At 39.0% G+C, this 24,206-nt stretch overlaps 1 protein-coding gene across 1 annotated transcript in view; it reads left to right on the top strand.

Annotated features, from left to right (window-relative positions):
• The window catches only part of LOC121952281 (roundabout homolog 2-like), a 110,334-nt gene extending 88,700 nt beyond the window's left edge, over window positions 1-21,634 (top strand). The window contains 16 exon segments of the mRNA XM_042498853.1: window positions 1,485-1,609; window positions 1,691-1,862; window positions 2,973-3,149; window positions 5,820-5,846; window positions 6,019-6,058; window positions 8,911-9,038; window positions 9,665-9,937; window positions 10,747-10,909; window positions 12,073-12,098; window positions 12,101-12,189; window positions 12,191-12,330; window positions 13,153-13,216; window positions 13,219-13,366; window positions 19,923-20,084; window positions 20,229-20,483; window positions 21,305-21,634. Of these exon segments, the coding sequence (XP_042354787.1) occupies window positions 1,485-1,609; window positions 1,691-1,862; window positions 2,973-3,149; window positions 5,820-5,846; window positions 6,019-6,058; window positions 8,911-9,038; window positions 9,665-9,937; window positions 10,747-10,909; window positions 12,073-12,098; window positions 12,101-12,189; window positions 12,191-12,330; window positions 13,153-13,216; window positions 13,219-13,366; window positions 19,923-20,084; window positions 20,229-20,483; window positions 21,305-21,306 (1,991 nt within the window). The 3' untranslated portion in view covers window positions 21,307-21,634.
• Window positions 21,635-24,206: the final 2,572 nt, after the last annotated feature.

Genomic DNA, 24,206 nt, shown 5'->3' with positions numbered 1-24,206 from the left:
CCGAGAGCGGCTGTGTGGTCCGTTCAGTGAGAGATGATGATTTGCTCAGTTGCATAGACATGGTGTTTGCCTCCTGCTGCCCGCAGTCTCTTTAAATTGCCAATCTGTCCGAGTAGGTTATCAGTCCAGTTTGGTACATTTGAAAAAAAAAAGAAGGCCCATTAAAGAGAAAGTTTGAATTTGGCACCATGAGGCATAATGCCATATTTCTGTAAACAAGCCATCTCAAAATCCTCATTACAGGACATGGACACTGACCATTTTCAGTGGGATAAGATATGCAAAATTGAATACAGCTATTTTGAATGCATTTTCATGTAGTGGTAATGGTTCTAATCCATAATGGGAGTGATGTTAGCTAGTGGGCTCAGTCATTTTTTTTCTTGGACGAGGAAATTCTACTCACATTTTAAGTTGCCCCTCTGCTTGTCATCATGAGATTTGCAATTAGTAAAGAACAGTTTGGTCCTCAATGTTTGTTGTGTATAACTTTTAATGCCAGTAAGCTAATAGAATCTTAAACTCAGTATAATGAAAGAATGGTGACTTTTTTGTTTAGGTTTCAGTGCATCCCAAAAAAGAAAAATCCTGTCATAAAGATATGGAATTGAGATGAAGTGCTCTGGTCGCCATCTGCCATGCTGGCTTAGAAAATACCATGTTGTGTGGCTTGCTGTATGAATATGAGTTGAAGTAGTGAGTGAGACAAATCCCTCTTTGACTTTTCTGTTGAAAAACAATGAATTCTGGGTCATCAACGGGGGGTCCGCAACCCCTAGGGGGTCTTCAAAGTTACTGCAAAGGGGGCCGCCAAATTAAGGTTTGAAGTTGTTGTTTTGTGTTTGTCAGAAATAAAATATGTCTGAAAATACATATTAACATAAATAAAATATATTTTTAGTAAAGATGAATCAGCTCATTCATAAAAAAAGACAAAAACCAATAAGTTTAATTTACAGCACACAACATAGTATGCCCCAGGAATTAGTCCTAAAAACCATAACTAAGTTAGTATTTCTGCCCTCCCAGTTCCCTTGTCTCAAAGTCAATGTTTTGTTTTTTTTAATGAATTTTTGGTTAGATGCCTTAAATAAGGTCTGTGGTTAACGAAAACTGTCATGTTTTGGTCATAAAACCTGGCATTTAAAGGGAAAAAACTCTGATAATTAATGACCATTTGATATTTGATGTTTATTATTTGAACATAATATTAATATTAATGTGCAATGTTTTTTGAGGCTTTATTTTTAAAAAGCACTTTCTGTGTGCAGAGTAATAAGAGTGTATGTAGTATTAAAATGGGCCCTAAGGGTTAAATATTCAGAAAATTATGTCAACTGCCACTCAGTTCTATACAATGTATGTTGCTTTCTTTGAGCTAAGGGGTTCATGACCTGAGAAACATTGAATGCCCCAGTGCTTAATCATTTTATTCTCTGATTTATTAGCTTTCTGTAATCTTTTCACCCCCTTTGACCCATCAGCACCTGGTGCGCCTCCACAGCAAGTGACAGTGTTGACAGTCGGGAACCATAACAGCACGTCCATCAGCGTGTCGTGGGACCCTCCTCCCTCAGACCAACAGAACGGCATCATCCAGGAGTACAAGGTGGGATCTAACACACTGTACCAAATGGAATATTTTAGTAATGCTCTGTACCTTACAATGAATTCTGTCTGTCTTTGTCAGATCTGGTGTCTGGCCAACGAAACCCGCTTTCACGTCAATAAGTCTGTGGATGCAACCATCCGTTCAGTGGTGGTCGGGGGGCTGCAGACCGGAGTGCAGTACTATGTGGAGGTGGCTGCAGGCACCAGCGCCGGGGTGGGGGTCAAGAGCAAACCCCAGCTCATCATCTTGGGTAATCCACTCACACACATCAAACCTAGAGTCCAAAAAAAAGACCTCATAATGGGGGTCCGAGGTCTCCATCACAGACTGGGTGGGTTGAGGGGGGTCTGGAGAAATGATTCGTCAATTTATTGCACTTGAAGAAAGAAGATTGCACTTCACAACGCAGACGTCTACCGAGGAATCAATTGTGATTCATTAAGAGTAGTGTCTGGTAACACCGTGCCAAGTACTGTTAGCCATATCAATAATCCTCTTCAATATGTGGGCAGCTGGCGCTAACAAAGTAGACAGTGTTTTTTGTAGGAGCTTATCAGCCTATCACATCTTATCAAATGGCTAAAGGATGCCCAGAGTATATAAGCCCAGAATCAATATCGCAGCCCAGGCCAGATGCTCTTCATCTGTGACTTTTGACTGATATATAATAACACCCTTAACGCACAGAGAAAGGGAAACACAGGCCTGAAGCTTAATGATGGAGGGGGTGTGTGGGGGGTTTCCTGCTGGAGACTGTGAATCTAATTTCACAGCACAGTAGCTGCAACAGAAAATCAAACTCTGTCAGAGCTGCTCTGTCAATCTTGTGTCTTGCAGCTCAAGTTGATAAGTGCTCTGCTGAATTGATTTACTCTGCCGACATATTGGATGCACTGATGCTGTGTTTTTGTTGGGGTTTTTTTTGTGCTTATGCCACAGTTGCCCCCTGTGTGTTGTTTTTTCATTTATTCATGGTCTCATCTCTTAGCTGTTCCTTTGCTCCGTCTGTCTTTTATATTCACTCTCGTGGTTATCTATCTAAAGTGCATGATTTGACCTGAACAATGGATACTCTGCTTTTATTAAAAATATTTTTTATTTTATTTTTTACATAATTGAGTTTCCTGGTTAGCCAACCAAAAGGAACCCATTCACACAAATACACAAATAATAATGTTTGTTGTTGGTTTGTTTTTCATTCACATTGTCCTCTTCTTTCAGATATTTTGTCATTTAATTCATATTTGTTGCTGCTGTGGACATTCTTTTGGAGCACAATGGAAACAGAATTGATTACAGAAATATTTGTTCATTTGTCTCCTGTGTGTGTGTATGTGTTTGTTTGTGTTTGTGGGTGCAGGTGCAGAACTGAGGGACGTGATGACGGGATCGGAGGGCAACAATAGCATCTCAGATGTGGTGAAGCAGCCAGCCTTCATCGCCGGTTTGGGAGGGGCCTGCTGGATTGTCCTCATGGGTTTCAGCGCTTGGCTTTACTGGAGGAGAAAAAAGAGGAAGGGACTCAGCAACTATGCAGGTAAAAAAAAAAAAATCAATTTACATGGTTCTGCACCAACACAAAATCTCAAAGCACACTGGGCCCCTCTCTCACTCCAACGAAAGCTGATGTCATCACAGATGTGACTCCATTTGAGCTGGCTAAAATGCAGAACAAAGGAAATATATTCGGCACAGATGGAAATAGGCCCTATTTACTTTAATTCACTGTGCATTGATGTGCATCAACTGCGCTGAGTTCCATCAGCACCCCGCACCTCAACAGTCTAATACATTCATGCGAGATAAGTAATTTAACATCCCCTTCCATTATCAGACCATGGCTGGTGTTGTTTGCACATTAACATGAGGCGCGTCTAGGTTTACGTATGAAATACTCCTTTATCCCTCCGTGAGTCAAGCACATATAGCTGTGTGCCATTATTGTAATGTGTATTGCAGATTTCATGGTGGTGACTTGGGGAGAGAGCGCCGTGTTTTCCTAATTCAGCAGGGATTTACGTGATTGAGTGCTGCTGCTCTGATCCCTTCTCTCGAAACAAATTGAGGATTTTAATTCCAAAACACCACTTTTCTATTTTAGAGGAAATATAGCAACTTTATTACAGAAATGGTTAAAGTATGAAATATGCTATGATTTATTGAAATGTTAAACATGCCTGTATATATTGTATGTTTAAGCTTTAGGGCATGCAGTATTACATACACTCATATTGCTGTGGGCACAAAATGCACTTTTCCAAATTAAGTTTAAGAAATATTATACATTAATATTATTTTGTAATTCTTTTGAGTTGATACTGTAACCAACATTAGTCCTAATCATAAATGTCAAATATTCATTAATTTTCAGAATTTTAACCCATTAAATGCCAAGTTTTTATCATGATACTACTATGTTTTTAGATGACATAAAATACACAAAAATCATTATTTTTAATATACTAAATGCAAAGTTGTTTTGTTTTTTTTGATTATCACAGCCTGGTATAATGATTTGAAAAAAGCATGTATTTTCTCCATATGCCAGTTATGGTAAAAAATGATGTCATCAACATGTTTTTGTGCTTTGATGGCAGTTTGAGTAGTTTTCAATGGCACATTTTTTCATTTAACAGTATGAATAAAAATTCTGTTAACACAGTGTTTTTTAGACTTATTGTAGGAGCTGAGCTGGAATTTTCAAGGTTAAACATAAAATACGGAATCCTGCCAAAATGTACACTATATGCATGAACACAGCTAAAATCATCAAAAAAAATAAAGAATAAAAAGTGTGTAAAATGCATCAAAGAGATGAATATGATTTTAGCTAACTTGAGTTATATTTATATTAAATACTTAAACACAGCAGACTGACTCCATGCTCCAATTTGTATTTTGGGATCAATAAAAATAAACCGAAAATGATGATGATGCAGCTGCTCCAAAGCAAAAAGGGGTCAAATGTGTCACCTTCATTTGAACTTTGTCCCTCAGGACAATCAGGGCAATTTAGAAAATGCCTGAATGCACAGCCTGGTCCCCAGAAGAAAATGTTGGTATTGTTTGTTCCTGTAAACTACGTATATGTTACATTTGCACATTTTTTGTGTTATAACTATTGTCTGAACGGATATTTTATGAGCTGACTGAGCAACAAAGCTGGTTATGATTTAGTGAGTCATTGCTGTTTTTCAAACAGCATATTAAGCACCAAACGTAGGTGTTTTATAGCAACCCATCGTCGTTTCTCCAATGTTTTACTGAAACATTGCTGCATTTACTGCCAAAATAGTGACACAAAAAGCAGTTATTTTTAGCGAGACATTACTGTATTTACTGCTGGGAAAATGGCATGGAAAGTGGTTGTTTTTTACCAAGACCTTGCTGCATTTCTTGCAGATATAGTAACAGAAAGAGTGGCTGTTTTTTTACCTAGACATCACCGCAGAAAGTGGTTGTTTGTAAAAGAATTTTTTAGTTTTCTGTTGAGACATAGGAACAAAAGCAGTTTTTTTAGGGAGATATTACTGCCTTCACTGTGTTTCCAGCAAGCATATTGCCCCCAAAGTTGGGTATTTTAAGCCAAAACAGATTCTAGAGTCTGTTTTTTATTTGCTTTTGGTTGAGTTACTTTGCTTTCTTTACATTTGTTTTTGTCTAATTTTTTTTTTATTTCATGACATTTGTATTTATTATCTTTATTGAGGTGAGGTTCCTTATAAGCCCCTAGGGGGTTTCTAAATCTCACCTGCTCAACATTGTCTTCTTTTGTTGTTGTATATCTGTTGTTGTTGTTTTTTTTTGTGTAAATAAAACTAAATCTTAAAACATGGTCTTTTTTAACCATAACCAAGTGGTTTTTGTACCTAAACCAGTCCACACATTAAACACAGCATTGTTAAAATACAAAGTTTTCCCATATCAGCTACACAAAAACATGCAAATGTAACATATCCATGGTGTGCAGAAATGTGCCGTGCCAACATTTTCTCTGTCAATTGGGTTGTGCAGTGGTTAGATGCATTACCGCCCGGGGTTTCATCAAAATGTGATCAGCGCTGACATTCCATCAGTGATAAATGAACAAGCAAAGCAAAGATGAAAGGGCCGCACCTGCTTTCATGACTGTTTTTGAACATGACGACGTGGCTGCATCTTTCTGATATCAATAAGTGTGACACTTTATCATCTCTTTCAATTGCAGTTCAGTCCTTCACCTTTACTCGTGCAGGTACGTCTTAACATTGTGAATTACATATTCAAATATCACAGTAATTTAGCTGCCTAACTTCTTGACAGCAGTAATGTATCAGTCATTCAAATTGATGGAGGTGCGGCATATTTTTAGACAAAATTATTGCAATTCTTTTCTTCTCTGTCCCTCCCTCTCTTTTCTCCACAAGTTACATTCCAAAGAGACAGAGGCCTGATCGGAAATGGAAGGTAAGAATCTAAATTAAGTTATAAAAACCAGCCTTCTCAGTGACACGAGCCTATTGTAACACCTGTAATAAAGACTTTTTTCACCATGAAAGGAATTTGCATACATGTTCCAATATGCCCGCTGCTTATTCATTGCAGTGTATGATTTGCACTGATGTACACTTGATGAAATCATTAATCACTCCTTTGAAGTGAGCGCTACCAATTAATGCAGGTGAGGGGTTTATTCGCTGGCTCTCTGAGGTTGTTGGCAGAGCGAGAGGTCGCTGGAGGAGGGGAGAGGTGATGAATGTGCTGTTTGGAAACGCTTGGCGTCCTGCACACTGTGGTGGGTTGTGTGTGGAGATGGAAAAACAAAGTGTTGGACCTTGAGACTCCACTCAGCGGCTGTGAGAATTTCCCGCCGGCTCAAAATGCCCAAAGTAAAGTTACCTTTGCATCCACTGAATATCAAATTGTGTAAAAAAAGGAGGAATGAAGGTCTTTTTCCCCCCTCCCTGTTTCCCTTTTCCAGTTTGTCACACCTAAGCAAGCAGATAAGCCCAGAGCTAGAGCAAATGTTGCAAATAATGGACTAAAAATAAACACTTTCTTGCCTTTTGTGTGCATGTGTGCTTCTCCACATGTGTTGGTGTTGGCATGTGCTCCCAAGCAAAATGTATGTAAATGTATGTATGGTTGTGTATTCTAAAATGGAAATTATTGATGTAATTGTTTGAACACCTTTGAGCCATCAAGCAAGTCAGCTGTGAACAATTCCCTCAGCACTTGGCAAATAAGCCTCAGTGGAAAATTCACTGTGTGGCTGCACATTAAGCAAACATATGCAAGCAGGATGCACAAGGCATGTGGATGTTTTGCCTTTTTTTTTTTTTTTTTTTACAGCAGCTGATATGAAGTGGTTGTAAATTGTCTTTTTTTCTCTGTCTCTCTCTCCCTGAATTGCCGCCCACAACTTTCCTACCTTGAAGTCAAAGCCTGTATTCATGACCGTTGTATTTCACTAAGACAAAATGACACGGTAGCTTTCCTAAACCACCTAATGGGCTTTTGCTGTCTCTGTTGCCATGGAGACAGTGCTCCAGTGTAGCCGATCTGCCAGGGGCTGTCCATGATTCTCAATTTAAAATGTAAATTTCTGTTGTGCTAAGGCTCTAAAGTGGATTTAGTGTGTATTTAGGCCTGCCTTGTTTCTCCTGGGAGAGTTAGGGGCGGTGGAGTTAAGGGGGAGAAAGAAGTCTGATTTATAGACTTGCCATTTTATGTCTCTCTGTTGTTTATTGTCGCCTGTGCGGCAGGGCTGCTCCACAGGCGAGAATATGCTGAATGAGTTTTCACATCAATTTGTTGTTGATGCAGCAGGAAGAAAATGAGCAATAGTGTTACGGTGTCGGCTGGATATTTAAAGGGATACTCTGCAGATTTTCAAACAGCTTTGTGTCAAAACAATGTGTGTAGTATGTGTATATGAACCAGTGCCAATTTTGAGAATCCTAGGAAAGTGAAGGAATAACCCGACCTCCTCTCACTATGAGTGGCTAGTACTCTTTGACTTTTTTGGTTGAATTGACTTGTTTTATAGGTAAGAGGAATATGTGAATATATGAGTGGAATATATGAGTAAGTCTGGCTATTTCCTTGCCATCGTAAGATTCCCAAATTTACCTCCTGGGCTTTTGCTTGAACTAAAATCTGTACTTCTGCATTTTCGTATTGACTGCCACCCATTCTGCCACCACACAAAGAGTATAGAAGTCAACCAAGACACTGGCCCGCCCCTCTGTCTGTCTGTCTGTCTGTCTGTCTGTCTGTCTCTGTCTCTGTCTCTCTCTCTCTCTCTCTCTCTCTCTCTCTCTCTCTTTTAAGGGAGTGCAGATGGAATATAAATTAACATTATGTTATGGCACTGCCTATTTCTGGCATAAAATGTTTTAGACACGTATTTTATTGCCCTGTATAGTTGTTATAACAAGAGTTTGTGAACAGTAAGAGGGTGCCATTGTGCTTCCTGCACAGTAAAAACCAGAGACAAAAAACCCAGATCAGACGGTAAAACGCAACTGCACTGCCTATTTTTTGTCTTAAATGTAAAAATATAATATGTTGCTAAAATGTTTTTAGAAATGTATTTTAGTTTAGCCATGCATAGCTGTAATAGGAGAGTTTATGAACAAAAAAGTGGATGCCATACTGCTTCCTACGCAATGAAATGGGAGGCTGCAAAACTAAGATCAAACTTTTAAACTAAGCAGTGCTTATCAAATAAAAACTGTTATTGAGTTTCATATTTCCCACCTTAGATGTTTTTAGAAACATATTTTAGCACCCTGTTCAGCTGTAAGAGTGATAGTTTGTAAAAGGAAGTAGGCAGCCTACTGTTTGCTACTCAGAAAAAACAGACCAAAAAAAAAACCAGCTCAGACGGTAAAACATGACTTCACTGCCTATTTTGTGTTTAAAATGCTTTTAGAAACACATTTTAGTGTTTGTTTCTGTTTAGCTGTAATAGCTAGATCAAACAGTAAAACTAAGCAGCGCTTATCAAATAAAATACAAGATTCTGCTACTGTATTGCATGTTTCCTCAGATACATTTTTTTTTTGCGTTATATCGACCACCAATGGCAGCGTTTATGGGTCTGCTGGGGAAAAAGTGTCTTTTTTCTGTATTTTCTCTGGTCACGTAACATTTTTATATATATATATATATATATATATATATATATATATATATATATATATATATATATATATATATATATACCTTTCTATTGCAGAAAGTTTGAAATACTTCAATGAAATACTTCTTTGACCATGTCACCGGTTCTCTGCCCCCTCTCTCTACAAATACAGCCGTCCAGGGCTGTTAAAAGCGGGTGACCCAGGCCTCCCCTGGTTAGCCGACTCCTGGCCCTCCACGAGCCTCCCAGCCAACGGGGGCTTGGGGAGTCCGAAGGGCGGCAGCAACTTTGGCCGAGGAGGTAAGAAACATAAACATGCTGGGGTGTCGGGAAAATACAGTTTTAGCAATGCCTGGTCAGACAGTTTTGATGCTCATCCTTTGGGAAGTGCAGTGACAGCACGTCACACATAAGCATGCACACACAAACAAACACGCGCACAAATTAAAAGAGCCTTTGAGGGCTATACTTTACTAATTTGATTTGACAAGCCTGATATTTCAGCTTAAGTTTGCATCTACTTTTTGCCTGTCGTTTGTTTTCATGGGCTGCCATTGTGCATTTTTCGAGGTTGTTTGAGATTGATCGTGTGTAATGTGTATTTGTGTGCATCGGCTTGTTGGAGCTCTAGGGAGCTGCAGGCTTTATGTGTGCAAGACAGTAGAGCTGAAGGTTAGCGCTGTTTGAATATCCCTCTTGTGAACACTCCACTGGGTTCCCACAGCATGTTGCATGCTAATTGTGGTAGTAGATAATCACTTTCATTTATATCAAGTCCATTTGAGACCTGTATTTAACTAATACAGAGTGCCAGCGCAGCAGGAGTGTTAATGACCTTAAAGATCGTTAACTTCATGTCAACTTATCTCTCCATGATCCCTTTCCTCCCTCTATCCCTGCTCTGTCACACTCCTCTTTTGTCTCAGATGTTTTACCGTCAGCGGCAGTAGAGAAGACGGGCACCATGCTGTCTGATGGTGCCATCTACAGCAGTATTGACTTCATGGGGAAAGCAGGCTACAGCAGCCCAGCGCGAGGCACTCAGCCCACACCCTACGCCACCACTCAGATACTGCAGTCCAACAGCTTCCACGAGCTGGCTGTGGACAGGCCAGATCCCCGCTGGAAGGCTTCTCTCCAAGCCCAGCAGGAAATAGCAAACCTGGGCTACTCGCTAACTGACAGACGCCCTGGCAGCGGTACGAGCCATGTTGAAGATAAACTATTTTTTTTGTGGTGTGATGTTTTTGCTCTTGTGTGTGTATCTTGGTGTCTCTGTGGATTGCAGTGGTGCTTGAACACCCAACATTTTTACATAAAATGACAGGTAGTAGGGTTTTTTCTCTGCGAAATTACTACAAGGGAGTTGGCAGAGTAAACCAGGGAAAGAGCAAACTGAAAAGGAGGGAATTTATTTACATATTCACTGAAAATGGACCCCTAGGATAATGTTCTTAATTACTCTTCTGTCTTCATCACAATTCTACCCCGGGAGCTCATCTAGCCCAGAAATGTCACCCAATCATGACGCATTTCTTTGGGTTAACTTGATTAGTGATGGCGGAAAATCCCTCAGTGTTCAGAGTTATTTAAGCAGTGTATATACATTTAGTAAAGTCATGGAGGTTTTTTTTATGTACTTTTCTTGTGATGCACAATGGCTTGTGTGCTCAGCTAAATGTCAGGCTTACCGGAGATAAAGTAGAGCAAGTGGGGAAGCTGTAAGAAAGAAACTTAAAGTGGTTTGCCGCAGGTTTTGGTGCCTCTTTAAGAAATGTCAACATTTAGAAAAATTCCTAATGTGCTGTCGGCACACAAAAAGGGAGAAATAATGAACGCTGGGTGGAAGACAGGTTTGAAAAAGTTCAGATAGAAGAGAGAGAAAGATTCTGTTAAGGCGGTGCTATGTGAAATCAGTGTAGAATAATATTTATGAGTTGGGCTTACAGGGATTTCTCAGCATTGTGGAGAGGAGCCTAAACTTTCTTCCCTCTTTGCCTCCCCCCAGGTGTAAAGGTTGGAAAGAAAAAGAAGGTGAAAGGTGGGACAAAGGCCTCTAAATCAAATGGGACGTGCTGGGCTAACATGCCTCTGCCTCCACCACCCATGCATCCTCTCCCTGGTACTGAGGTTGACCTTGACCGTTACCCCCAGGAAAACCACGGAGGAGGGTAAAGTTACATTCATATCTCATCAATCTCTGCCCTGGAACAGATGCACACAAACACAAAAACACACACACACTGACAGAAGAAACGCATGCAAAGACAGAGGTCACAATATCCTGCACCTGTGCCCAGAATGTGTGGCGTATATGTGTGTGTGAGAAACCAGAAGAAAATACTGGGGCATAGTACTCTGCAAATACAGATATGATACATTTGCTGTTATTAGGTAGCGGGTACACTGAAACACTATGGATAATGTGGGGTTTGGTTTGGGTTCAAGAACTACTTGGTCATGTTTTGGGTTAATATAGCAGGTTTTGGGGGCACAGTCCCGGCTGGAAAAGCAGAAGTTTTCTGCTAAAAAACACTTTTCATGAAACTATCTCTGTTGGGTAAACAGTGATGGGGAGCTAAGTAACTCCCATTGTATGTGCCTAAAAAGCCACTTGACACAGAGCATCAGGTCACTCCAAAACACCTACATTCGGTGCCTTAAATCCCACTGGAAATCATTTGGTGCCTTAAACTTCTGCTGGAAACACAGTCCCATTGCTACAAAACACTCATGTTTAGTGCCTCAAAAGGCACTTGAAACACAGCAATGGGTTACTTCAAAACACCCAAAGCTGGTGCCTAAAAATCCACCAGAAATACAGCAATGACTGGCTAAATCACAACTGTTTTTGTTACTCTTGAGTAGTGGTCTGCATTTATCAGTAACTTGGTAATGAGTGACTGAAAGAATGAGATCATGAATACAAGCTCACCATCCACCATCTCCTGCACCTCCCCATGACAAAGTCGGCTCATAATTTCACATTAGAAACATTGATATGATACGTATGAAACATTCAAAGGTAGTACATACAGTACATGTATACCAACATCTTCTGGGATGACAAAATGCTCACACAGAACTTCAGCTGCCTATTTTTCTAATGAAATAAAAAAAAAAATGATTTGCAATAAGCTGCTATACACATTAAATTTGCCAGCCGAGGAAAAACAGATTATCATCATTTTGATCCATTTAGCATAGAGTTAGATTCACTTAGGAATGCAATTAAATCCTTCCACATTTCCTATCCTCCTCAACTATATTCAATCAGCTGTTCAGCAATGTCAGTTTGATGATTAATACATAAAACATTTTCTCCACATGCCAGATATGACAGCAACAGTTGGGCCCCACCATGTCCGTCCAGACCTACCGCCATCAGAATTTGGACAACGAGGTCGAGGAAGAGAGAGGTCCCACACCTCCCCTGAGAGGACGATCCTCTCTCTCCGGCAGCTGCTTCCTTCAGTCAGCCCTCATCTTCCTCACTCAGCTCTGCCCACCATGAGGAAATGCAATCCATTCTGCAGGCCCACTTGGATGAGTTGACCAGGGCTTACCAATACGAGGTGGCCAAGCAGGCATGGTAAGGATCTTCTTAAAGCTCCAGCTAACTGAATTTTGAGACCTACTATAAATTGTTTTTTTTTTTTTTTTTTTTTTGGGGGGGGGGGGGGGGGGGAAAAAAATAAAAAATGTGTGACTCTTAGATCACTTGAAAGTTTTATACTGTGTGTGTGCGTCACAATTTTACTTCAGATACCTTTGCTTTGCACAGCAGGAGAGATACCTGTAATTTTATTCATTTCATTCCGTTGATAGTTTGGGTTTTGCATATCAATGGCCGATGTTTGAGTGTCTTATAATACTGGTATTTACATGTGTCAGCCCCAAACCTGCGGTCCGTGTTCCTTGCGAGCGATAAAAACAGCTCTGCATTGATTGCACCTTTGATGGAGCATTGGAAAACTTGACAAGTCAGGGGCGACACGTGTTGGAGGGTAATGACTGGGTTTAGTCTAACATGCTGTTCTGACATCAGTAAATAGAGTTGGTAATTATGCATGCATCTCCTCTATGGCGGGATGTGAGCCATCATGGAGGACAGCTGTGGGGGAGATAACAGGCATGTTGGTGACAGCCCTGCCCATCCAGATATCCTTTATCCAGCCCAATTACAACTCCATTGTGTTAGCACAACACACCAGCGCTGAGGAAAGTAATCAGTGAAATCACTGCAGGCATTCATCGTCTCTGCACATTGCATCTCCACCTATTTTTGAATATGCGCTAATTCTGCATTCTGGAACTTGTTTTGCAGTATTTTTGCTAATTTTCTGACCTCAGTTATTTTTTTTTCTATGTATTTTTTTCATTAATATACAGTATTTACTCCACAATTAATTAGGCACTTGAAGGGCAGTCCAAACGTGTCCACCACCCCCATCCCTCCAATGGACTTCATGTCCAGTACACACTGGGCTCTGATCTGGGAGCTACTCTCCTTTCTGAGGAAGACGAGGATGTGGAGGAGGAGGATGAGAGATACGCTGTGGTGTCAAAGAATCTGTGTGGCTTTGAATACACTCCTGGTCACAGCGTGGATAACCTAGAGGGCTCAGGTATGTTTTAAATGCGGTAAAATGAATTTGACTGAAGTTGTTGCTTTCTAATGTGTGAACCACCGGGGCATTGAGAGTAAAAAAAAAAAAAAGACAAAAAAAGGCAAGCTCACAATTGAAGGGCTTCATCACATCATTTATGCTGCGCAAAATATGATGAAACTTTGAGAAATGTATCCAGTGGAGATGCAGGTAGATCCACAATAAGTGCATGGATAACATGACAGAGTAAACATACCTGTATATATTTTTCAGTACATATATATCTCAATACATACATTTTAGCAATAGAACATGAATGACTACAAGGTGGGGGAATGTTGTTGATGACAGAAGAACATTAAGTGAAACTCGATTGTCTTTTTTTAAGATTAATAGCTGTAATTAGGTTCATTATTATTTAAAGTACATAGAGTTTAACCCTTAACTTTCTGTATACACCACTTGTCCTAAGGGTCAAAAAATGACCCACCTTCATTAAACCCCTAAAATAAAAAAGCTTGATTGAATTTTAAACCCCAAATCTATTTTGCATAAAGACACAACCTGTCATTCATCACAAACTTTGTGAATATCTAGGTTTTCCCTTCACGGCACAGAAAGACTGCATTTAATCAGTGGAATCCACTCGTTTTTATTATAACACACCTGTCAGAATTGTTTTCTTTATTAAACTAGAGGTTTTGTTATTTTTATTATTATTATTATTATTATTATTATTATTATTATTATTATTATTATTATTATTATTATTATTATTTTATTGCTTTAGGTACCGCATCAGTGTTAACATAATTTTTTTCACAATATACAGTATGTCGTGCAAAAAGTAGTTTTGATTGCATTTTATAATAGAGAAACAATAACAGTCTTTAGCAACATAGTATAGTTTAGGACAGTATACAAGATTGTGTGCAAGGACTTTGCAGATGTATTTCTGTGTGTGTGTGTGTGTGTGTGTTTGTTTGTTTGTTTGTTTGTTTGTTTTTTATAACTGCAAGGACAAAAATAACTCCTAAGACAAGATCTTTCCCCTGTTGGTTTCCGGCTTTTTTGGAAATATGAACAAAGGCAATGTTTCACTTTGCTTCTCATGTTGGGGTCACTCTAGGAAAAGTCATCAAATTTCAAGTTGAAAAAAAAGATCATTTAGGGGCTTTTCTATGCTGTTAAACATAGTGGCAGGACATTTTTTACTTCCAAGACAACGTAAGGGTTAAGAGCTAGCTCTCTATCCAAGGATGTGTTCATAAAAGGTGTCACCTCATTAGCTACATTAAGTTGCATGTACATAATATTCAGATTTAAAATATCTGGTGTGCTTTATCAAAATCAGTCAGCTCATCTCTAGATGAATCTGGATTTGTCAAAGACTTGTCTTTTGGTAATTTTGGTTTCTTTGTAAATGCCTTGGATTTCTGAATATTTATTGCCAAACTCAGATAATAATCACACTTTTGAAGCTTGTAAAGGCATGATGACAATCTCACAGCAAACACTCATCAACTTTTCTCTGGTCCTACTCAGCACCCCTTTCCCTATAAACTATACTATAAATGACAGACCTAACATTATAGTCACATGCAGCGGTAAAGGACAGAAAGCTTTCATCTGATTTCAAATAAAAAAAATCTTGACTTTCAGAGTATTACAACATTTTAAAACCCACCTGATCACCAGTTATGACCCTCTTGAACTAGCTCTAAACTAGCCTTACCATCACGCATGGAAATATATGGAAATAAATGTTTAAAATATTGTCAATACTGACATGCTACACATTGTTAGCTTGGTTCAAGGCCCAGTGTGTAGGATTGAAGGGAATCCTTAGCAGAAATGTAATAATATGGAAAAAATACTATGTTTTCATTTGTTCTTAATCAAACAAGACTTGTTGTGTTTTTGTTACCTTTAAATGAGCCATTTCTATCTACATATAGATTGGGTCCTCTTCCATGAAGTCTTTCATTTTCTACAGTAGCCCAGAATGGACAAATCAAATAGAGCCATTCTTGTTTTTGCATTTTCACATTGGCCACTTTAATTTTCCCACAAGCTTATGGAACTTAAGATACTTAAATCCTACACACTCCTGCAATCCTACACACCCTTTAAATTCTCCACATTTCAATAATTCAGTTCAATAACGAAAACTATGAGCACCAAAGTAAATTCAAGTTAGATTTATCAGAATAGTAAACAAGGGGGATTTAAAAAAAAAAAAAGGGTGACTCTCTACCTTTGAAACAATCAGACAGACGGAATATGTGTCTATTCCTTGATAAGCTATTCATATTCCTTTAATCTGTACGGGACAACAGATCAAAAGAATCAAATGAGCTTTTCAAATAATTAATCGAGTATGTGAACTTGGTTGTGTTAGGTCTATTATTAACTGTATGCTAACTTTGTTTGTCAAACGGACCACAGTTCTTTTGACATAATCAATATTTTCTCATCTTCCTGCATCCTGTTGTCAGGTGTGGTTGTTTTCTTTACCCTCCTGGCTATAAAATGGAAGGTCCTCAGGCTTTTCTGTGCATATTTCACCCCAGAGTGCAGCATGCTGTTTCACTTTGGAAGGCCAGAGGGCTCTGTCACAAATCTTTGCAGCCACCATAATGAAAAGTTTGAAGTCACATGTCACAGTCATGATGTTACGTTTGGGATTTTGCTTTATATTTGGAGCATATAAACAAAAATGATTTTATAAGAAGCTTTGAATCTCCTTTTTCCAAAATTGTATAAAACTGAAAATGTATTTTGGGGTCAGTGTGATGCAGTGTCACATATTTATCCCTTAGCATCTTTCAAGTGTTGTTTTATCTGCTCATTATTACTTACAAATGGAGAATATATTCCAAAACACATGTACAAAGACACAGATGCAAACACAAATGCTGTTAATACGAAAATGTGTTATTATGTAGATGTAAAATAGCTTTGGACAGATCATGTTAAAAGTGCAGATACATACCCCCCCCCCCACACACACACACACACACACGTAGCCAAAGAGGCTGCAGCTACTCAGCCCAAGAAATTGCATTAATATTAAATCATTTTGCAGTACATGATTTAACTCCCATGACAATGCTTTGTGGCAGTGCCGAAAGAAGTGTGTTCATAATGTAGCGAGGCAAAATGAATTCTTGGGGGTCAGAGTTGTGTGTCTGGCCAACAATTTTGGCTTTTTTTTCAACTACAAGCTTTCCTTTACAAATCCTTGTTCGCTGCCATGCACAGATATTCAAGGAGTAAAATAATGTGTTTAAAAAAAAAACACACAAAAAAAAAACAGCGCTGAATGTTCCAGAACATCATCTTTTAACATAATCCAGGGCTTTGCAGAATGGTCCAATATCAACACTCTGTCTGTCATTAGGGTTTGGACCACGGAGGCAGCAAACACTGTGCAGTCTGTTGGCTGACTGAACTATCACCTACGGACACACTGCACAGAACAAAGACCAAGGCGTACAATAGCCTTTTTAATCATTCACATTCAAGCTGTCTAGTAGTTATCTTTTCAAATATTACATAGTCCATTAGTAATGTTTTTATGTAGCAAGCAACCACAGAAGGTGTATAGGCTCAAAATTATTCAGACATCATTGTCTAAATCATAGGTACCTTCTTTCTCTGTAAGTGTTCTTTGTCAAAGAGATATTCCGACAGCCTGTGTAAAGTCATTTTAAGCCATTCTTACATAGACATCAAAAACATAGCATAGAATATTTTAAAATACTTTCGTAGTGCTCTATTGAAAAGTCACACATCCAACATTTAAGGTTTGATGCATTTATAAATATAGTTCTGTCTGAAGGCGTTTCTTTAGAGAAAAACTTGAAGGCTTCTCCCACAGGGACAGAACTGTACCATTTTTAGACTCTAGCATTGTTTGATAGGTTAAGAGATTGACTCGTGCATTGAGAATATGTGTTTTTGACACTTTTAATAACCCCCTGCAGGGTGAAATATGTGTCAGTATGACTAAAAATATTGACAAACATTAGCAATGCAAACAGTTTATCGTGTCATGTTTAGCTGTCACATATTGTAAGTTGTAATAAGACAAGCAGGCTGAGAAAATAGGCTTAGTCCAGTGAAACAAATCATGAACAAAGAGAGTGAAGTGGTGGTATTTCCACAGGGGGTGCCATATTACAGTTGTGGATTCATGCTTTAAATGGTTTGTTTAGCATTACATATTTTCATAATGTTAGTATTAAAGAACACTTTCAAAAGTGTAGGTTCTGAACATCATAGAGCTGGCTACTTATCTTGCCGCAACAAAGACAAATAGTTTTTGAGACCTTCTTGTGAAGCATTTAGTAATGCTGTTATCAATGAATTTATGCTAAGTGGTTTGCTTTTTATGTGGATCCCCATTAGTTGTTTCCAAGGCAACAGCTACTCTTCCTGGGGTCCATGTAGTTGGTCCAACATGGACCTAAGGTGTCTTTTGTTTCACAGATATCCCATGTTATTTGAATCATCTCAAATCCTCCTTTCAAAAACATCACATGTAGACGTGTGTTTAACGAGGTACAAGGCAAGGTACAAGCTAGATTTATGTCATTTTTTAAACAGTGTAAAAAATGAAATTAAAATCACCAGCTACTATGAAAATTCCATGCAGTTGCTCAGGCATGTTGCTACTGATGGCATCACACAATTTCTGTGCTGTAGTCTTGTGTCCTGTTGGCGCTGAACAAGGTCTGCCAATCTAGTGCAATAGCCTAATCTGGGGTGTTAGGTGTTAACCATGTCTCTGTAAAGATGTGCGCAAAGCAGTCTCTGATTTTCTGTTTCTTTGTGAGCCTCAATCACATCGCATCTCATCCACTTTTTTCTCGTGCAACCGGACATTAGCCAGAAGACGGCTTGATAGAGGAACAGCTCTCGGTCCCAGTCGAGTTCGGTTTAGTTTCTCCACTCTACACTTGGCGTATGCCATTGTTGGGGATCCTCTTGCGGTCTGCTGCATTCAGGCTAAACCTCATACAACTTTTCCCGATGTTGATAAATGCTTCTCTATCAAAGAAAAGGGGAGTAGAAAAAAAATAGAAAAATATAGCAAAACATATAGCAGGGATTTGAGGAGCTACTAGCTGCTTCATCTGCATACGCTGCTGTTGTCATAACACAAGTATGACACAACATTTAATAATTGTTCTGATTTCTTACTTTTGTTGATTTCACTTGTAGTAATATTTCCACCAGCTGATTCCTTTTGTACAATCCCATCTGAGAAGGCGGGTATGGTTGTAACAACAGGGTTGTAACAGCAGCATTTTAACCGCGAAGGGATTACCTGTGAGTCATGTAAATTGCATAACCACTTCCTTTCTAAAGTTACATGTTAAATTTCATAGCTATGTAATGAAGTGTGCAGATTTTACAGCTAAAATACTGTTTTCTTTTAGGTATGAAAGTAACTTCTGGACCAAGTCTTAGTCTGTTAGAAATTATACTGTTTAAGTTAGAATTGTGTAACTTGTAGCAGACTACAGAGTAGTCACTTGGGTAAAATGTGAGGCAACTCATCTTTACTCATTTCAAATTGCTGTGTTGCTACAGTTAGCTTGACAATGGCTGATGTGAATAGAGATGGTTGTAATACCTTTTAAAGAGGTGTTGCAACCATAGATTCTATAAAGAGCTACCAGAGTAGCTACTGTGATGTCACCCATAGGTTTGGTAAGAAATGTTCCAAAAATTGATAGAAAACTATTTTGAAATAAGAGAGGGAAAAATGTCCAGGGAAAAAAGAAAAAGCTGGGGGAAAATTACATTTATAATTATCACAATTACATCATTAAATTATATTAAAGAACTATTACAAATTTTAAGACCCCTTTTAACTTTCTTCTTCTATTTTGTTTTGTTATATATTTTTAAAAATGAATGAAATTGAATATTTCATTAAATTGAATTGCTAATTTTAACATAATTTTCTTGTACTTTTTACAAATTTCTTGTTAATTTCTTGCTTCTTCTTCAATTGGTCATTGCCTTCCTTGAAAGAAATTGAGACAATTTGCTCAGGTTTCTAAATGTTAAATATGTGTTACATTTAGTTTGTACCAGGTTGTAAACATGTCTATTTCAGCTGTAAAGTTGGACAATTTAATGTGGAGGTCTATGAGGATTTATTTTGTTTCAGAGTCAGCCTTATGTGGACATTTGATGAACTGCAACTTTTGGCACTTCCGCATCTGCTTCCTTTTTCCAGCCTCAGAGGTTGCCACCCTTCTGCTTGAGGAATTAGTTGAAACCCCAAAAAAAGAGCTAAGACTGAATGACAGCTGAACAAACTTTATCTAACAATCTTAGTGAGTCTTCAGCAGCCGAGAGGGTTCCACTACAACAAGCAGCCCTTTGCTGCATTCTCCTCCCTTTTAGGCTATCTGCCCTATCAAAGAAAATAGCCAAAAAACACAACACAAAAACAGTTTATCAAGTTATAAATACGAAAAAAAGGTTACAACCCCCCCTTCTTCTTCAGGCACTTTTAGCCAGATCTTTATCTTTGTGAACTTTCTCTCTGCAGCTAAAAGCTCGCAGCAGTGCCGCTCAGGCAGCTCTGGCTCAGCAGACCATGGTGAGCAGGGCACACATAGCCTTGGCCACAAGAGGGCACCACTGACTGGCCTCAAACCACAGACGGGCAAGGTCGGGACTCTACCCAGACGAAGAGACACCAACACAGACGGTGAGTTAAGTCTCTTACTCTCTCCGCCTGCCTTTGTTTGCCAGAGAATCCTTTATTATTGTAAATTCAGCCAGGAGCGCCTCTATCATGATGTCTCATTTGTATCCTTTGCCAAATACCCTCATCTACCATCCACTCCAACAGCCCACACACCGGCCATGAAGTCCCTGCACAGCGTGGGCTCCCGCATGAACAGCTCGTGGGCAGCTGCGGCCTCAGACCCCTCTGAGGAGTGCATGGTGACCGTGTCGACGCTGGAGCGTCAGCATATGGCTTCCTGGAGCGGCACAACAACATCCAACAGGGCCACCCTGGGTAGAGGTTCCCACAAGAGACCTGGCACAGATCCCTCCCTCAATGGGCATCCTTCAACAAACAGCACAGAGAAAAGGGAACACTGTAGGTGTTAATCCTCACAAGGGTGCATTTGTGTGCTCATTACACATCATGGTATAATTTAACGCAAACACATATCAACCATATCTGCAGAGAGAAACAATATTCAGATTTTACTCTTGACATTTAGTTGTTTTTTGTTTGTTTTTTTTGCATTACCCTGATTGATAAAACGACAATGCCATGCAGTTTAATAATTGTAGAATAAATGATAAATTTTAAATTATGGCTGTTACTTCTTCAACAAATTTTAAAGAAGGAAAGACAACCAAGATTTGCGTCCTCTAGTCAGTTGTGACAGCATTACAGTGCAGTTATATAATATACATCTCAATAGGGATACATGGAATGACTTTTGCAGTCATTCTGTGTCTCTTTGCAGTTTGTTTGCATCTCTTAAAAGTATTTTGTGTTTCCTTTTTGGTCTTTTTGTGCATTTCTGCAGTTATTTCGTGTCTCTGCAGTTTCTTTGCATGTCTTTCTGGATATTTTGTGTTTCTGTGTGGTTGTTTTGTCCATCTCCAGATCTTTTGTGTCTTTGCAGTTTCTTTGCATCTCTTTCTAGACTTTTTGTGTTTCTTTGTGTTCATTGTGTTTGTTTCTGCAGCTATTTTGTGTCTCACTGATACACTGGGCCCCTTGGCCTGTGCCTGGTTAGCTTGTTTAGTGATCCTTCCATGGCTCCACCATTTTCAATAAGTAGAGTTGTATGATACCACAATTGAGATCGAATGTGGAATCGAGAAATACAGATATATAGATATTAAGAAAATTTGATTTGACCTAAATTTAACATTGTTGGTTTTCTGTGTCTGCTCTTCCAGAGTCTTTGTGAAGCATCATTCCCTGCAGTTGCTGCCTGTCCCAGGACACCTTGTTTGTAAGCGCCATGAGATTTTTCTCTCTGCGAGTGACACAGAATGATGTTTGGAAGACAGAGAGGAGACAGAACGAAGACAAAGGAACAGAGTGCAAGATAAAAATGCAGAGCTGTAAATGTCATGTACAGACACAGACACCAGTCTCACAGTGTTATTTTCATCCCCCCTCTTCAAAAGAGTAAACGGTATGTAATATGTCCGCTTCTTTTTTTTCTGTCACATGGTGTACAAAGATTCACACAGTGGAGACAAAGAAGAAAAATCACAACAAAATGACCAACTAAAGTGTAAAAGGACTTGCATAATTTGTAAATATATTTTTTAATGTTTTTCTCTTCCTTTTGCTTTGCTATGCAAGCCAAACCCAATGTTGTCTCTTTTGTGATTTATTACTGTGAATGATTTTTCATTAATGCTCAAACTTTTAGCTTATTTTGATGAAGCTACTGTATCGATGTACTTTGCACAGAGCGTTTTTGGTGAAAATAAGCACAAACCCATTGTCAGCTGAGCTGAGGAGGAGAATCATAATGGCAAAGAGGGATGTCTATGTTAAACAGAACCTAAACAGAAGATATATACTTGGCTGTACTATAATTGTCTTAAGAAACACTCATATACTGAGATTTACAAGGAAAAAACACAGGAAAATACTTGGAAACAATAAGCCAATACAACAAACTGTGTTTCACAGGACTTGCTGGGAATCCTATTATGCATTATACTAACAACAGTTCTCAGTAAAATGGTTAACAGAACATTATGTTATGGTAACAAAGCAACACATCAATTGTGATATCCAAAGCAAAGATGTAGGAAAATAGGTGGCATGTCCCTGCCACCCCCCCCCCAAAAAAAAGAGTATGTTAATAAAAAATTATATATATATTTGTTTTGTTAATTTTGTTTCCAATTACATACAATGACATAGTGACAGTGCAATATTGAAAGGACAATATGACAGTGAAGGGAAATGTCCAGGCCAAAATATCCTGATGTCACCTGAAGACGAATGAGATGCAGAGTTTAAAGAACAATATATATGATGTTAAACATCAAAGAAACTATACTAGATTTGTTCTAATGTATTACATTGTTGAATGGATATTGACTTTCACCATCACCATACAAACATGTATAGACTCAATCAACTGCCAAATTTGAAGATGTTTTGAAAACCTTCTCCAGTTTATAAAATGCAGCCAATTAGCATTTTTCTGCCAATGAGATTCACGACATGATGTCTTTCCACTCGTTTGGATGGTTTTGTTCTGATCATTGTTCTGGTGATGGCTCTCCCTTTGAAGAATCTTTACCTGCCAGATTGGTTTGCCCTCAGGAATACGCAGCCACATACAGTTGGGCCATTTTTTCAATCCTTTGATGCAAAATAAAAAGTGTATGTGAAAACAAACCAGTCCATTTTGGAATTTGAAATCCTTTATATATATATATATATATATATATATATATATATATATATACTTAGCACAGTTGGATCATTTCATAGATTTCATATGGTCATTTTGTCTTAAGATGAGACAATGATTTTAGTGCACAGTGTGTATTATATAGTGTATAATACAGCTGAAACTTGTGTCGGTTAGGATTCCTTCAGTGTTCATTACTCAGTATGTTTTCACCTGGAGCCAAATTATCTACCAAGGTCTCTTCCTCTCCAAAACAAATGGACAAGGGGCCTCATGTACAAAGGGTGCATACGCACAAAAGCATGGTGTTCGCCCTTTTCCACATTCACGTTCCGATGTATTAAGAGTGAAATGACCGTGGAAATGTGTGGTGCTCCACGCCAGCTTCATGGCTGCCATATGCATGTCTACTGCTTTTGATCCGTTGGCGACACTTATAGGTGATACTGGGACACTGTTAACAATATCAAAATGGTTACTCCTCTGAGTGATGTGCACATCAGAGACACACTGATGAACTTTAACACATCCACCTTCGTCAATTAGATGAGTGGATATAAAAGCATGCACAAAATGTTGCAGATAATAATGTTAACAACAATTAGCATTATTAGAAGATATTGCAAATGGGCACACGATGACGAGTGGCTCATCAGCCGTTTGAAGTTTTCCGAGGGCAATCCTGAACTGTGAGGAGCCATGCGCTGATCTGCTCATACGGATGCTGACCACACCGGGCTTCCTAGCGACAGGGGCATTCCAGAGGAAGCTGGTCGACCTATCGGGACAGTGACAGTAGACCCTGAGCCAAGCCATGCCAGCTGTGTGGGACGGAATTATCCGCATGTCAGCCAGGTATATCAAATTCCCATACAATGCAGCTGAATAGGCCAACATTAAAGCGCAATTTGCAGCGAGAGCCGGTTTTCCTAATGTAATCGGAGCTCTCGACTGCATACACATTGCTATAAAAGATGAATATATTTATGTTAACAGGAAGCATTTTCATCTGATCAATGTACAGATCATACGTGATGCGCAAATGCAATTAACAAACAATGTGGCAAGATGGCCTGGATCAACGCAGGATTCATTCATTCTAACGAGCAGCATGGTTGGGAACATGCTACAAGCTGGCAACGTGCGCGATGGGTGGCTTCTAGGTGAGTAAATAATTATTCGTTTAATTGTCCTAATATTAATCCCCCTGATGCGCATTCAGCATGTGCGCCCCCAAATATCATCATGTCTTCACAGACATAATGTCACTGGTTAGTGACTTGCTGGTTTTTTCAGATTAAACTACAAATTACAAGCTTTCCAACAAGCCCCTGTTTGTGTTTGAGAAATTATGTCAATAAACATGTGCGTAAAGTTTGAAATCACTTGATCAGCCTCACCTTTTCCCCAGCGCA

This window comes from Plectropomus leopardus, chromosome 13, assembly GCF_008729295.1.
Source record: "Plectropomus leopardus isolate mb chromosome 13, YSFRI_Pleo_2.0, whole genome shotgun sequence".
NCBI lineage: Eukaryota > Metazoa > Chordata > Actinopteri > Perciformes > Serranidae > Plectropomus > Plectropomus leopardus.
This window is presented reverse-complemented; position numbering and strand designations above follow the sequence as displayed.